The sequence below is a fragment of the Stomoxys calcitrans genome, chromosome 1 (assembly GCF_963082655.1).
Source record: "Stomoxys calcitrans chromosome 1, idStoCalc2.1, whole genome shotgun sequence".
NCBI lineage: Eukaryota > Metazoa > Arthropoda > Insecta > Diptera > Muscidae > Stomoxys > Stomoxys calcitrans.
Window position 1 is genome coordinate 137,712,168 of NC_081552.1, and position 16,771 is coordinate 137,728,938.

General features: G+C 40.9%; 1 protein-coding gene across 3 annotated transcripts in view; it reads right to left on the reverse strand.

The window, feature by feature from the left end:
• LOC106091540 (disco-interacting protein 2) overlaps positions 1–16,771 on the reverse strand; it is a 386,680-nt gene that overhangs the window by 63,007 nt on the left and 306,902 nt on the right. For all 3 annotated transcript variants that reach the window (XM_059361286.1, XM_059361287.1, XM_059361285.1), the window contains exons 11-15: positions 7,218–7,299; positions 7,002–7,106; positions 6,552–6,921; positions 5,823–6,483; positions 5,335–5,762 (exon numbers count right to left, since the gene is read on the reverse strand). In XM_059361286.1, the coding sequence (XP_059217269.1) occupies positions 5,335–5,762; positions 5,823–6,483; positions 6,552–6,921; positions 7,002–7,106; positions 7,218–7,299 (1,646 nt within the window). The remainder of the gene's footprint in view (positions 1–5,334; positions 5,763–5,822; positions 6,484–6,551; positions 6,922–7,001; positions 7,107–7,217; positions 7,300–16,771) is intronic.

Sequence of the window (16,771 nt, forward strand, 5' to 3'; positions counted from 1 at the left end):
CTATACCCTCCACCATAGGATGAGGGTATACTAATTTCGTCATTCTGTTTGTAACACCTAGAAATATGCGTCTAAGACCCCATTAAGTAAATATATTCTTGATCGTCATGTCATTTTAAGTCGATCTGGCCATGTCCGTCCGTCTGTCTGTCGAAAGCACGCTAACTTTCGAAGGAGTAAAGCTAGCCGCTTGAAATTTTGCACAAATAATTTTTATTAGTGTAGGTCGGTTGGTATTGTAAATGGGACAATCGATCCATGTTTGATATAGCTGCCATATAAACCGATCTTGGGTCTTGACTTTTTAGCCTCTAGAGGGCGCAAATCTCTGGTATCACTTCCAACAACTGTATTTGGTATGATTCAAATCGATTCATAATCTGGTATAGCTGTCATTTAAACCGATCTTGATTTCTTGAGCCAATATAGCGCGCAATTCTCATCCGATTAGGCTGAAATTTTGCATGAGATGTTCTGTTACGAATGTCAATAACTGTGCTATGCATGGCGTAAATCGGTATAGAACCTGATATAGCTGCAATATAAACCGATCTGGGATCTTGACTTCTTAAGCCTCTAGAGGGCGCAATTCTCATCCGATTTGGCTAAAATTTTGTACAACGGCTTCTCTCATGACCTTCAACATACGTGTCTAATATGGTCTGAATCGATCAGCTCCCATATAAACCTATCTCCCGATTTTGCTTCTTGAGCCCCTAGGCGCAATTCTTATCCGAATGAACTGAAATATTACACAATGACTTCTACAATGTACAGCATTCATTTATGGTCCGAATCGGACTATAAGTTGATATAGCTCAAATAGCATAACAGTTATTATTCAATATTCTTTGTTTGCTTAAAAAGAGATACCGCGCATAGAACTCGACAAATGCCATCCATGGTGGAGGCTATATAAGATTCGGCCTGGCCGAACTTAGCACGCTCTTACTTGTTTTGATTAATTACTATAAAACGCCATCTGAGACTGAGCTTTGTATGTTAATGAAAATTTATTTTTAATTACACACTGCAAATAAAAACAGAATAATAAAAACAAGTAAAAGCGTGCTAAGTTCGGCCGGGCCGAATCTTATATACCCTCCACCATGGATCGCATTTGTCGAGTTCTTTTCCCGGCACCTCTTCTTAGGCAAAAAAGGATATAAGAAAAGAGTTGCTCTGCTATTAAAACGATATCAAGATATGGTCCGGTTCGGACCACAATTAAATTATATGTTAGAGACCTGTGTAAAATTTCAGCCAATTCGTATAAGAATTGCGCCCATTGGGGCTCACGAAGTAAAATAGAGAGAACGATTTATATGGGATCTGCATCGGGCTATAGATCGATACAGACCATAATAAACACCTTTGTTGATGGTCATGAGAGGATCCATCGTACAAAATTTCAGGCATATCGGATAATAATTGCGACCTCTAGGGGTCAAGAAGTCAATATCCCAGATGGGTTTATATGGCAGCTATATTAGGTTATGAACTGAAAATCAAATTTGACACAGTTGTTGAAAGTAAAAATAAAATACGTCATGCAAAATTTCAGCCAAATCGGATAGGAATTGCGCCCTCTAGAAGCTCAAGAAGTCAAGACCCCAGATCTGTTTATATGACAGCTATATCAGTTTATGGACCGATTTAAACCATACTTGGCACAGTTGTTGGGTATCATAACAAAACACGTCGTGCGAAATTCCATTCCAATCGAATAAGAATTGCGCCCTCTAGAGGCTCAAGAAGTCAAGACCCAAGATCGGTTTATATGGCAGCTATATCAGGTTATAGACCGATTTGAACCATACTTGGCACAGTTGTTGGATATCATAACAAAACACGTCGTGCAAAATTTCATTTCAATCGGATAAGAATTGCGCACTCTAGAGGCTCAAGAAGTCAAGACCCAAGATCGGTTTATATGGCAGCTATATCAAAACATGGACCGATATGGCCCATTTACAATACCAACCGACCTACACTAATAAGAAGTATTTGTGCAAAATTTCAAGCGGCTAGCTTTACTCCTTCGGAAGTTAGCGTGCTTTCGACAGACAGACGGACGGACAGACGGACGGACATGGCAGCTTTGCATGCCATCACCACACACATTTGCCGTGGCTTCAATCAGCCCAGTCCATGTGATAGGACGGTCCTGGTGGCACTGGACCTTTCGAAGGCGTTCGACACGGTCAGCCATGCCAAATTTTTTGAGGACATCGCCAACACGTTCCTCCAGCCAGGTCTGAAACAATGGGTCGCGAATTATCTCTGTGGCCGCCAGTCATTTGTGGAATTCAGGGATATGAAGTCGAAACACCGTAGAGTGAAACAGGGAGTTCCCCAAGGTGGGGTGATATCTCCGGCACTGTTTAACCTCTACCTATCCTCCATTCCACCCCCTCCAAACGGCATAGAGATCGTATGCGGATGATTGTACGATCATGGCATCAGGCCCCCACCCATTGATGAAATCCGCGATAGGTTGAACGTCTACCTGAACAAGCTTGCCTCACATTTTGCTGCAAGAAACCTGAAGATATCCGCCACCAAATCTTCAGTACAAATACGCGTGAGGTGAATACTGAGCTGACTGTGATGGTCGATGGAGAAATGATTCCGACCATCAAGTGTCCCAAAATACTTGGCGTCACATTTGAAAGCTCTTACACATTCTCCTCACATGCCACAGCAATCTGCAATAAAGTCAAAAGTAGAAACAAGGTCCTCAAGTCACTTGCTAGCAGCACTTGGGGTGCAGACAAAGAAACCTTGTTGACCACGTACAAAGCAATAAGTTATGCAGCGCCAGTGTGGTCTCGTCAACTTTGTGACACGCAGTGTAATAATATTCAGATCTGTCAGAATGCCGCCCTCAGAACTGCGATGGGCTGTCTCCTCAGTTCTCATGTGGACCACCTCCATCAGGAGACAAAAATCCCACCAGTGCGAAGACATAACTACATGCTGTCTAAGCAATAACTTGAGTGGTTCTGGCTCAATTACGTTCCGGCAGATGCAGCCGCCTCAATTCCCACAGAGCTAGGATTGATGCCGACGTGCAAGATGTATGTCCCGATGTCCCAGGGACCGCACGATACACGTCACCTGTCCGGCCAGACCCACTCGACTCAGACCCAGATCCCTGTGGACGCACCCCATCTTAGTCGCAGAGTTCCTGGGCCTTGACACTCAACAGAATCAAGCAGACGAAAGATAGAACACAATAAACTGCTACAACTCGGTTTGTTTGTTCCGTATGGACTGGAAAACGGCATAACCAATTTTCTCGAAATGTTCGCATATTGTGTGGGTTGGTCTGGAAGGAAACATAGGCTATATAATTTTCCGATATTGGAAGGGGGACGGACCATCCCTTATGCCACAAGCCAAAAGCAAAAGTGGACCGATCGGGACAATATGGGACTCAAATGAAAGGTATTCGGGAGTAGATTTCGAATCTGGCATACAATATCAGATCGAAGTATAGGGAATCACGCCACCCCTCAAAAACGCCATTAGATCCATTGTGACTATATGATACTTGGCTGAACAGATTTTCTTAAAATTTTCATAGATTCTGTACGTTTGTCTGGAAGGAAACATAGGCTATATAATTTTTAGATATCGGTAGGAGGCGGACCCTCCCCCTTACCCCAAAAACGCCACCACATCCGAAAGTGGTCCGATGGGCACAATAAGGGTATCAAATGAAAGGTATTGGAGACCAGAAAACGAATATGGTATTTAAGTTTTGGTCCAAGTACCAACCGGGACCCCTCAACCCTAAAACTCCTCTAAACAGATATATTCGAAGTTCATGTCAATATGGAACTCAAATGAAAAGTATTAGGCAGTACATTACAAATATGGCATAAAACATTAGGTCCAAGTAATGAGAGGTTGCTCACCCCCAAATGGGCATATTAGCCAACCATGACTATGAAAGGTATTTGGGAGTAGATTATGAATATTATATTAAAGTTTGCGTTCAAGTCTAGGTGGCGCTTTTCCCCCTAAAGATACGTCAAATGGTTTATTTGACCCAATATTGGACACAAATGAAAGGTATTTGAGAGAAGAAAACGAATTTGATATCCAATTTTGGAGCCAAATATTTTGGGGTACGTCCTAAAATACACCCTAAATTGAACTTCATTTCCGTTGGGAATAAAGAACGAATTTGATATCTATTTTCAGTGTAATGTGCCGGTGGCGCCCAATTTTTAAATGACCATACATGGCATTGTATCTCGCAAATGTCGCCAACATTAGGAGGGGATAACCACCGTTTTGGTCCTATGTTCTCGCCAGGATTCGAACGCGTTCAGCATCATAGGCTACAATGGCACGAATTCGATATCCGCATTCAGGGCGAAGTTTTCCCACCCTAAAAAGATATCAGAGAGTTAAAGAAGGCGCAGCGGAGCGGGCCCGGTTCGGCTAGTAGTATATTTAGATAAACACATAATGATATCAGTTTTTTGCGTTTAAAAAATTTAGTAAATTGAATTTAGTAATTAAACAGTGAATCTGAATAAGTGTTTCTTAATATAAATAAATTTAAATATTACAATATCACAATATTAATTGAAACAAGTAAAAACGTGCTAAGTTTGGTCGGGCCGAATCTTATATACCTTCCACCATGGATCGCATTTGTCGAGTTCTTTTCCCGGTATCTCTTTTTAGGCAAACACTGGATGAAAGGAAATAATTACTATAATATTGAAGCTATAATATCAAGTTATCGTCCGATTAGATTGGAAAAAAAAAAAATTGCGTCCTTAGATTGCTCAAGAAGAAAATCAGGGAGATCGGTGTATATGGGAGCTGTATCAGGCTAAGACCGATTTAGACCACAATTGACACGAATATTGAAGTTCATGAGAGAAGTCGGTGTACACAATTTCAGATCAATCGGATAATAATTGCGACCTCTAGTGCCTCAAGAAGTCAAGATTCAAGATCGGTTTATATGGCAGCTATGAGTTGTCAGAGAAATATTTCGAGGAGTTTCAAACAGAATGACGAAATTAGTATACCCCCGTCCTATGATGGGGGGTATAAAAAGGTAAATTTGTTTATTCTTTTTTGCCTTCCATAAGTAATAAATTCGGTCATGAATATGTTTCATTTCAAATTTTTGTACATGAGCCATTCCATGTCAGACCGTACGATTTTTTTCTCTTTTTGAGTTCTGGGAGGCAAAAAAAAATTATTATTCAGTAAGTATGTGCCCTCAAATAGTAATAGCAAAAATTTTATATTTTAACCACAAATGCTCTTATTTTAAAACAAAAACCACAAAATAAAACTTACCACTCGGCTATTCTCTTGTGACATCTAAGCACCGAATTCTCAACATCGATTGGATGATAATTCATTCCACGTAGTGCGATAACCTCGTCCAGAGCACCAACGACATATACAGCATCATGTTGCTCTTGATCAGCCTGTTCTCCAGTGTGGACCGCATTAGCGGAAGTTGACACCAAGTTGACATGGGATTGGTTAAGGGAGTTTATGGAATCATTGTCACTGTCCCGACTAGCAATGCTAGGAGTAGTTTCATCCAATATAGACACTGACTGGGAGCACTCCGTGCGTCTTAAAAATCCCAAGTATCCAGTTCTTGCGTATACTTCTGTAGTGGCCCCAGTCACAAGCTTTGCGTTAAAATGATCATTGTAGTCAGTTTCATCGCCGTATATTGTATAGTAACCGTTTGCATTGTGTGATGATTGTACCTATAAAAATATTGAACAAAATGTTTTGTCAAACCACACACCACATATTTAAGAACTTACCCATATTTCTCCTAGATGAGAGTCACCGCAGTGCCCTTTCGTTTCCGGATTAGCAATTATAACTTTAACACCAGGTAAAAGCTTTCCAGATTCTATTAGACAGAGTGAATTCGGCGCGCCTCGCTCCACAAGTGCGACACGGTTATTGCGAAGAGCTCTCAAATCGACATACACCTGAGCACTTTCCGCTGAGCTTGCGCCTTGCACACATATGGCAGGATTTACTCTACAGCCGAAAGATGTAGATACACACCTCGTGTTCAAGCCAAGAGCTTGGAAAAGCTTACAAAACTGTTGAGTTAACTGTACTCTTGGCCTTTCTTCGGCCACAACAACACATGTCCGAACGCACCTTAGATCAATATTTCTTTGTTTTAGTAAAGGAATGGAATTGCTAAGAGCTTTTGTGCACAACTCGATGACCCCATAGGAACAGAAGGTGTCTCGAACTCTATGTTGTGAGAGTGTTGATAGCCAGAGACTGGGATTCGCTTCAACTTCGTATGGAGCAATTAAAATAGAATGATGTCCACTATAAACTCCAATTAGTGACCACATTGCAAAACCTAGTCCACAATATGGATCTAAACATAAAGCGACATGTCTTGATGGATATAACTCGCAAGCCAATTTTAAACTGGCACAAATACTGGAAAGGGAACTGCAAAAGTATACCGTTGCAATGAAATATTTAAATATATCAATAGCAAAATTTAGTAACATCCTTACCGATGGCATATATTGACTCCGCTTAAACGGCCACAAGTCGAAACACTAAAATCTAAGTAAGCAGTTGAGTCCAACTGGGAATTATAAACATTGGGAAGCTTCCGCTTGGGATTTTCATCAATGTCCAAAATGGCCGGCCACGATTTTGGGTCTATAGATGCAGCCGCCTCTCGCGACTTTAAGAGTTTAATAATCGATTGAATAGATAAGACAATAACACTTTTTGAGACATCGACTATCATTCTAACAGTTGGCAACGTTGTTATCAAATTTTGAGGGTGTGGAGGGCGGATAGTTATTGGAATAGCTCCTAAATAAAGGCACCCGTAAAAAGCACAAATCAAATCCAATCCAGGAGGGAATATTAAGGCTATAATAGCAAACAAATAAAGTTCGTATATGATTTTTACAATAGCATTCCAACATCATCAGCAATGTGATGAAACTTACCAACATGATCATTTGGCTCAATCTTTCCCTTTTCCTGTAACAAAGCGGCTATTTTTTCAGCCCTCTTATGCAATTCTGAGCATGTGAGGGTTTTGGCAATAGATCCTTAAAAAAGAGAAAAGAGAGAAAAATAATTACCAAATACACGCCTACGCTCTTTCACCTTCCAAGAATGAATATACACTCTCCCATTGCATGAAACAAACAAATTCTTACCTTTGCAATTAAGAAGAGTAAATAGTACATGTTCGGGGGATGTCGAAGCTCTCCAACGCAAAACTCCCGTTATAAGTTGATGCTAGAATAAAAGGAATAATGTTGGTTATCCATTAAAAAACAACACTCATAAATAAGCATTTAAAATATGTAACGAACATGCAGGTCGCACAAAAAGTCTTCCTTCTGCACAAATAGACGCAAAATAAGCCTGTTTGGATTCAAATGATTTGGCTTGTTACTTCTCTACCCCTCTCACATAGCTGGATGTAGAAGGACTCGATCTTATAGTTTTCCTACAACCTACCATGGAGCTTGGGCGATTTTCAATCTTAAAACGCCGCCTCGCAGCAACTTCAGTTCATTTTCGCAAATCATTAGCCTTCTTAGTGTCGTACAGCAGACAGCACTCGTGTTCTTAGTCTCATACAGCAGACATCTATCGTTTTCTACGTCTCACGCCGCAGACATCGTGCATATCTCACACTTTGCCTTTAAGGTGATTATCGCCTATGTGTTGCAAAATCACACACCAATAAAGACAGTCCTTTTCAATAGAAAAATCCTAATCACCGGTGTTTTATTCGCATTAAATCTCTTTTGACACACCAACTTTTCACTCCGACACGCTGTCACCCGCACCCCAACAAAGCCAATCTTAATAAATAAATAAAAAATACTCATTAAAGCAGGATGGTATTCCCTTCTCTTTCGCACACATGAAATCCGAACAGAAGAGGCAATGAGGTCTGATCAAAAGTAACCGTTATTTTCAAATTTAATTTTTTCTCTTTTAATGTTGGTACACATGTCTGTTATATATGTTGGTAACAGGGGCGTAGTCAGGATCCTATTCTGGGGGGCCACCACAATTTTTTTATAAAATCAAAAACAAATCTTTTGTTACAGTGAAATTGTGGTTGGGTGAAGGAACTGACCCATCGACGGTGACATTTGGTCATAAAGTCACAGCTAAATTTTGTACTGCTTGTAAACACACTATTTATAGGACGATCGTTATCTTTCCAATCATTCAGGATGGGCTTGTCTTTGCATAAATCTTAGATTCTTAATGATAGATATATAGGACTTCATCAACGGACGATGCAGTAAATTTGCGACGGAACGCATCTTGGGCAAGCAAAACCAAGATTTGGTCGCAGAGAAGTAGGAGGTCTTCCACAGGGAGGAGAAGGAGAAGGGAACTCACCTTGTGGTTGGCATTGACCAAGTATTCGTGATAAGTTTGGGTAATACTAAAGGCATGGTGCACTACGGGACCAAGGCTGTCTTTTTCAAGATTGGGAAGACTAGGATAGGCAGAAATTCTTATATTGAGACATCAGGCCGTGCAGTGGCAGGTGTCTCAACGCAGCCCAACAAACAGGGGGCCGACAACGAGACAATCGCGGCATCTCTCAATATTGGAAAGACTAGGAGAAGAAATGATCCTAATACTAAAATATCAGGCAGTGCAGTGGCGAGAAACGACGACCAACGACGCCAAACAAACAGGGACCCGATGGCGGATCCTAATATTGAAATATTAGGCAGCGCAACGACACGAGTCTCAATGAAGCCTAACGAACAGGGAACCGATGATGGTACCATCACCTACTCCCAAGAAACCCATTTACTTAAGATTTGGAAGGCTAAGATAGGCAAAGATCCTAGTATTGAAACAACAGGCAGTACAGAGAATGGAAACTTAATACAGCCTAACGAACAGGGACCCGACGATGGAACCATTGCCGACTTTAGAAAGATTCGGAAGACTAGGATAGGCAAAGAACCTAATACGATGACATCAGCCAGTGAAGTGACAGGAAAGTCAATGCAGTCTAATGAGCAGGGAGAAGACGATGAGATCATCACCCATTCCCAAGAAGCCTATTTACTGGAGGTTACCCAGATAAACCTCCACCGGAGCGAGAAAGCTACACACGCTCTGATGCGTAACATTCATATTGCGTTAATTCAGAAGCCATGGACGACCCGGAACAAAGTTTCTGGACTGAACCATATCAACTACACGGCCGAGGACCTGCGTTATATGTCATAAAAATTTGAATTATATATTTTCCCCAGAGCTGTCAACGTCGGATGCAACAGTGGTGAGACAGGAAGACGGTGGAGCATACCTGGCATCACTTTATCTGCATTTCGACCCTACGACACCGCCACCCACGTCGGAGCTGAAACGGGTGGTGAGGAAAGCATAACAGGTTTAGAATAGTACGGCCAGCGCCAAATTCGATAAGCATCCGGAATAAGTTTAGAACCAACTGGACAAAATTCGGAAGGCTTCCCAGAAGAAGACTTGAGCAAGATGATTTAGATTGTCCAAGAATAGAAAACATTGAGAGAGATGCGTTTCTACCGGGTAAATACCCAAACGCGTGGGTAAATACCCAATAAATACCTTTTTTGTGTATTTATTTGGGTATTTATAATTTTGCCGATATCTTGGACATAAAAATATTTTCCAAAAAATTTTTGATAATTTCGTATTCTTTGTATGTAAACCTGATCTTCTGATCTCATAAAATCAGATTTTAGTTATATAAAGTTGCAATATAGACCGATCTCCAGACTTAAAGTCTTCAGACAATAAATTGGTAATTTTTCATCCGATTTCGATAAAATTTGGCACTGTGAGTTCTAATAGACCCCTACCCATTTCTGTGAAGTGTGGTTCAGATCGGACTATAGTTGGATATAGCTGCCCTTATACCGACCGCCCGATCTCCCGCTATATGGTATTGAGGCCATAAAAGATCCATTTATTACCCGAATTCGATGAAATTTGGCACAGTGTGTTCTGGTACACCCCTACCCATTCCTGTCGAATGTGGTCCAGATCGGACCATATTTGGATATAACTGCCACATAGACCGATCTCCCGATAATGAGTAAAAAGCCTATAAAAGGAGCATTTATCATCCAATTTCAATGAAATTTGTCAGAGCGAGTTAACCTGTTTGTTGAATATTCTCAAGTTCAAACCATATATGGATATAGTTGCCATACAGACCGATCTCCGGATATGGAGTATTGAGCTCATAAAAGGAGCATTTTTCATCCGATTTTGGTGAAATTGGCAACAGTGCAACATGCAACCATGTGGAACAGCGAAACGGTCGGTAGGACGGCGAAAATCCTATGGGGAGATCTAGATTGTGAGAAGACGAGGCTAGGCTGGAAAGAAGGCCACATACACCGACCTGGGATCTTGACATCTTGAGCCTCTAGAGGGCGCAATTCTCATCTGATTTGGCAGAAATTTTGTACAACGGCTTCTTCCATGACTTTCAACATTCGTGTCCAATAGGGTCTGATCGATCTATAGCTTGATACAGCTCCCTTATAAACCGATCTCCCGATTTTGCTTCTTGAGCCCCTACAAGGCGCAATTCTTATCCGAATGGACTGAAATATTACACAATGACTTCATTTATGGTCCGAATCGGACTATAACTTAGTACGCTCTTACTTGTTTTTTATTAGTGTTTAGAGCGCACAGAAAGCCGATTAAGATTGCTTAAGTGTATGTCCATAGTGGCATGGGGCGAATTAACACCTGCACCCTTTTTTCAACCTAACCATGGCGGCCGTGACAGTGAAAAAAGAATTCACTGGCCGCCATAGTGGTGCGGCCTTAAATTGCTGCTTTGCTGTTGTATAGTGTAATTTGACACTTTCTGCGTTTATATCACTCTTGTTGGTTCTGACATTGAGTCGATGGTACAAGTACGCTACGAGTAACATTGACTCTATGATATGAATGCATGAGTATGCTACAATTAAGTGTCCTGCCAATGCACTGTCCGATGGCTCAATATGGGCTTGGTCCCGTAGTACGCCATGCTTTCAGTCTTAGCCAAACTTGTCACAGAGACTTGATCAATGCCGACCACAAGGAGAGTTCCTTCCTCCACAAGGAGAGTTCCTCCAGGGAGGAGAACCTCCCTGGGTAAGACGCCCAATGTCCTCACGATCAAATCTTTGCTTGTTTAAGACATCCATCATGCGTTTCGTCGCAAATTTGCCTCCTCCGTCCTTGATGAAGACCATCGCCTTTGTGAGCTGGAGGAATTCCATCTTTCTCCCAAGGGCGAACTTTGCCCCCCAGGGAGTAAGGCTACTTCCAACGAGCTTTTTTACCTTATCAATATATTCTGTTGACGCAAAGTGCAGCGTTAGGTGTCCCCTCTATACTCGCAGCTCATAACTGGGTGTATGGGTGGACCCTCTTCAGAGTTAAACACATGTTCGAAACCTCGTTCCCTTACCAGACGCTCCACATGAGACCGATGATCTGGTGGAATCCTTCGGAATGCACTGCCGATATCTATGACTGCATAAGTAATCCCATTCCTGTTGTGCTTCCTTGCCACTCTGGCGTAAGGCGGCGGCTCCTTACCTATCTCAGCGATCATCTTCCACTTCCGTGCTTGCTGTGGCGTCCATTTGTATATCACAAGACACTGTCTTGACACAGTCTTGAGTCGCAAGACACTGTCTTGAGTCTCCACTGCGCAAGAGCTGGCTTAGTCTTCCCAGAGTACTTGAAAGGTGGAAGCTCTTTTTCTTCTTTAGCGTCTTAGCTGTGTTATACTCGGTCATCGTCCGTGGCAACGCGATCCAGCACACGTTGCTGGCAACTCAACAATTCAATTCATTCCCACAGGTTAAACTCATCTAGCACATTCTGGAGTCCTTCTGCGATTGTGTGATATTTCCAATCTTTTAATTTGAGCGCAGTCAATTTAATTTCTTTGGATTCATTCTTGAGGATCATGGCCTGATATTCAACTGTCTCAAGGCGTTGGCCGTCAATGTGCATGCTCCACTTCTCCAGATAAAAGTACTACTTCACAGTAGCAGCTTCCTTGTGGATTCCTGACTGACGTTGGATGGAAATCCTCCCAAGGACTATCTGAACAGTTATTGAATAGGTGCGTACTACTTTTGGAACAATCAAGTATCGCTGAGTTGGTAAGTGCGGAAACAGTTGCTTCCATTTTCCTCCGTCGCTTGGATGGGTTGTTGGTATTGGCGGGTTTACCAGGTGCTCTCATCTTGTAGTTTGTAGAAATTCTAATCTTCAAACAATTCCTTCAATAAATCATAGTTTTGTTTTTTTTTCTGCAGCGCTCGTTGTCCCTCAGAAGTTCTGATGGTTTTGCACAAATGGTATGCGGGAACTTCAATGTTTTGCTCCATGGAGACTAAGGCTATATAGCTATAAGATCGATCCTCTCTCTCTGTTCTTTGGTAGTGGACCTAAGAAATTTGAAGCGTCAAATGACGTGGGTTTTCAGGGGCATGCGAGTTCCTTCGCCAAATGATCTATCAATAATAGCCACGTTGAGACTTCTTGATAGTGGTTGTAAGTGAGTTGGTTCTTTGTTCAGGTTTCCTCGTTATTCTGTGTGTTAAAAAAGCTCTTCTTAAATGACATGTATTGTATTCAATAACTTCAATGGATAATGTCTTGCAGTTATTCAGGTTTGTCTGAACTTGTGGAATGACACATATGGGTCAATGAACACCTATTTATACTAGGTATTTTCAATATTTTACCAACAGGTATTTATGAAGGGGCGCATTTTTGCGGTGGCTTTATACCTGAGTTAGGACGAGTGTGTTGCAAATTTTTTTAAAACTTCCAAATTAATGAACCCCATGAATGTGGTTTCTGTAACAAAATCATACCCAAAGGAAGCCAACGGAAAAGCTCATCAATAAAAAGTGCACTTTCCTCTTCCTCCTTTAATTGAATGTAAACGGAGTGGCTATAATAAAAAAAACCCAATTGGCAATTTATAAGTATCCTACCACAATTATGGTTTATCCTTAGAGACTGAAAAAGCCATATGCTAAGAAACAGGTGGATAAATTGTTGGTCCCATGACATATATTAGGGGAAAAAGTGGGATAGGGCACGCCACAGGGGGGATTTTATCGCCAATATTTTGGGTGACCTATTACGGATGCTGACGGAGGAGTGATTTGAACCCGTCTGCTATGCAGACGATGTTATAATACTTCCTAGGGATAAGGATCGGAACCAGCTATGCAGAAGGGCCGAAAGGGTCTTCCATATAGCACATGACTGGGCTAGACCCAGCGGTCTCAATGTTAACTCAGAGAAGACTGAAATATGCCTTTTCATGAACTCCTGGTGGAGTCAGAAGACAAAGCTAACACAACAGTGGTGGAAGTTCTGCATCCTGACTATGGTCCGGTTTCTAGAGATAAATCTCAACCATTGTAAGGCAGCTTCGGTGGTACTAAAGGTCATCCTGATGGCTGGGCGATTTGACGTGGTTCTTGTCAAGGAACCATGGGTGTGTGGAGGAATGGTTCGTCGACTAAGAATTCCGGCTCAGGTAGGGTTAATCCATACTGCCTGGAGCATCGGATATTGTATCAAGGATAACACAGTGGTCGTAACCGCCACATGACCAATGAGAAAGCTCCCTTAACCTCAAGGCAATGGTCTCTGCAATTTGGGTAGTCACAATGTCCTGAGGCATAAGATGTAGCATTAAATTCAGTGCATCAGATGGTGCCGTCCTCAGTGCGGCTGTGATGCACAAACAAGCCATCCTTTGGATCCGGTTAAGTGTTGAGTAGTAGGTTGACTTTTGAAGCGCCGTCCACTAGACCACAACACCATAGAGCATTATAGGTCTGACAACTGCAGTATATACCCAACGCGAATAAGAGTAGGAGTAAAACCACCGAACTTAAGTTAGTAGTATGTACTTTACTATTTTAATTTGATCTTAAGACTAGACTTCAACTATTTGGTGATATTCATAATTGCCACCATTCGATAGCTGATTTTGATAACACTTCAAGAGTAACGGAAGTAACATCGAATCTAGCGGTGCAGTTTGGCGCTCATCGTTTTTTTGCCATTTATTTACGTTTCTGTTTGTCGGTCATCGTTCTTGTAACCCTGTTTAAGTATTTCTGCATGATTATGTTTGTATCGTCGTTGCTAGCATAATCATGTGTAATAGGGTGAGGGTATATGATTTGTTTATTAAGGTGAGGGTACGTAACTCTGCCCCTCAATGTCAACATCGAGTCCTCCTGAATCACGTTTTTTACAATTACATTATCTGTTGACCTATTACGTATTTTACGCATATTATAACAAATATAATGATCGTAATAAGCAAGCTTGTCAGAATACCTTATTGTATTCATTGGTTGTTATACTTAATTTCTTCTATTTCTTTGATATTTTGGATTTGGATTTGAACTTAACCTCTTCTAGGTTAATGGAATCATTGGACATATTTTGGTTTTGAGTTTTCGGATATGTTATTTTACCAAGGTATACATGTTTGTTATTGGAAAAGTATTGATTTTGAATTTCTATAGTGCAATTATTAAAATAAAGGGTGATTTTTTTTGAGGTTAGGATTTTCATGCATTAGTATTTGACAGATCACGTGGGATTTCAGACATGGTGTCAAAGAGAAAGATGCTCAGTATGCTTTGACATTTCATCATGAATAGACTTACTAACGAGCAACGCTTGCAAATCATTGAATTTTATTACCAAAATCAGTGTTCGGTTCGAAATGTGTTCATTCACCGTAACGTTGCGTCCAACAGCATCTTTGAAAAAATACGGTCCAATGATTCCACCAGCGTACAAACCACACCAAACAGTGCATTTTTCGGGATGCATGGGCAGTTCTTGAACGGCTTCTGGTTGCTCTTCACTCCAAATGCGGCAATTTTGCTTATTTACGTAGCCATTCAACCAGAAATGAGCCTCATCGCTGAACGGTGAATGAAAACATTTCGAACCGAACACTGATTTTGGTAATAAAATTCAATGATTTGCAAGCGTTGCTCGTTAGTAAGTCTATTCATGATGAAATGTCAAAGCATACTGAGCATCTTTCTCTTTGACACCATGTCTGAAATCCCACGTGATCTGTCAAATACTAATGCATGAAAATCCTAACCTCAAAAAAATCACCCTTTATAATATAAAGTTGCCAGATAGCGTCAAGTTTTAATTCTCACAATCGGTAATCAATTTATTACTTTGAACATTTTTAAGTACAATGGTTTGTTCGTCTATTTGTAATTCTTCTGAATTTGAGTTTGTTATTAATTTACATGTTTTCTTTATTATGCAATGTTTGGATAATTTACATTCTTTCATATAAAGATTATTTTCAAATTTATAGTATTTTTTGTTGTAGTTTTTCGTGGTACCGGTTTTGTACCAATGTATTTTTTACCATTTGGTTCATTTTTCCAATGCTATCCGTAATTATATTCTAGTTGTTGGTTACAATGTCTTGAATAATTTGTATGGACTGATTAAAATGTTCGTTAATTTTTATACCCTCCACCATAAGATGGGGGTATACTAATTTCGTCATTCTGTTTGTAACTACTCGAAATATTCGTCTGAGACCCCATAAAGTATATATATTCTTGATCGTCGCGACATTTTATGTCGATCTAGCCATGTCCGTCCGTCCGTCTGTCCGTCCGTCCGTCCGTCTGTCTGTCGAAAGCACGCTAACTTCCGAAGGAGTAAAGCTAGCCGCTTGAAATTTTGCACAAATACTTCTTATTAGTGTAGGTCGGTTGGTATTGTAAATGGGCCATATCGGTCAATGTTTTGATATAGCTGCCATATAAACCGATCTTGGGTCTTGACTTCTTGAGCCTCTAGAGGGCACAATTCTTATCCGATTTGAATGAATTTTTGCACAAAGTATTTCGTTATGATATCCAACAACTGTGCCAAGTATGGTTGAAATCGGTCCATAACCTGATATAGCTGTCATATAAACAGATCTGGGGACTTGACTTCTTGAGCTTCTAGAGGGCGCAATTCCTATCCGATTTGGCTGAAATTTTCCATGACGTATTTTATTTTTACTTTCAACAACTGTGTCAAATAAGGTTCAAATCGGTTCATAACCTGATATAGCTGCCATATAAACCCATCTGGGATCTTGACTTCTTGACCCCTAGAGGTCGCAATTATTATCCGATATGCCTGAAATTTTGTACGATGGATCCTCTCATGACCATCAACAAACGTGTTTATTATAGTCTGAATCGATCTATAGCCCGATACAGATCCCATATAAATCGTTCTCTCTATTTTACTTCGTGAGCCCCAATGGGCGCAATTCTTATACGAATTGGCTGAAATTTTACACAGGTCTCCAACATATAATTTAATTGTGGTCCGAACCGGACCATATCTTGATATCGTTTTAATAGCAGCGCAACTCTTTTCTTATATCCTTTTTTGCCTAAGAAAAAATGCCGGGAAAAGAACTCGACAAATGCGATCCATGGTGGAGGGTATATAAGATTCGGCCCGGCCGAACTTAGCAAGCTTTTACTTGTTATCTGTTGATTTAGGGTCGTTATTGTGTTGTGGAAATTGGTATCAAATATTTGAAAGTGATTTAGAATGTCTTGCTGGTCTGTATCGTCCATTGTTCCAAAGAGGTATTTTGTAGCATGGCCTACTATATTCTACAATCCAC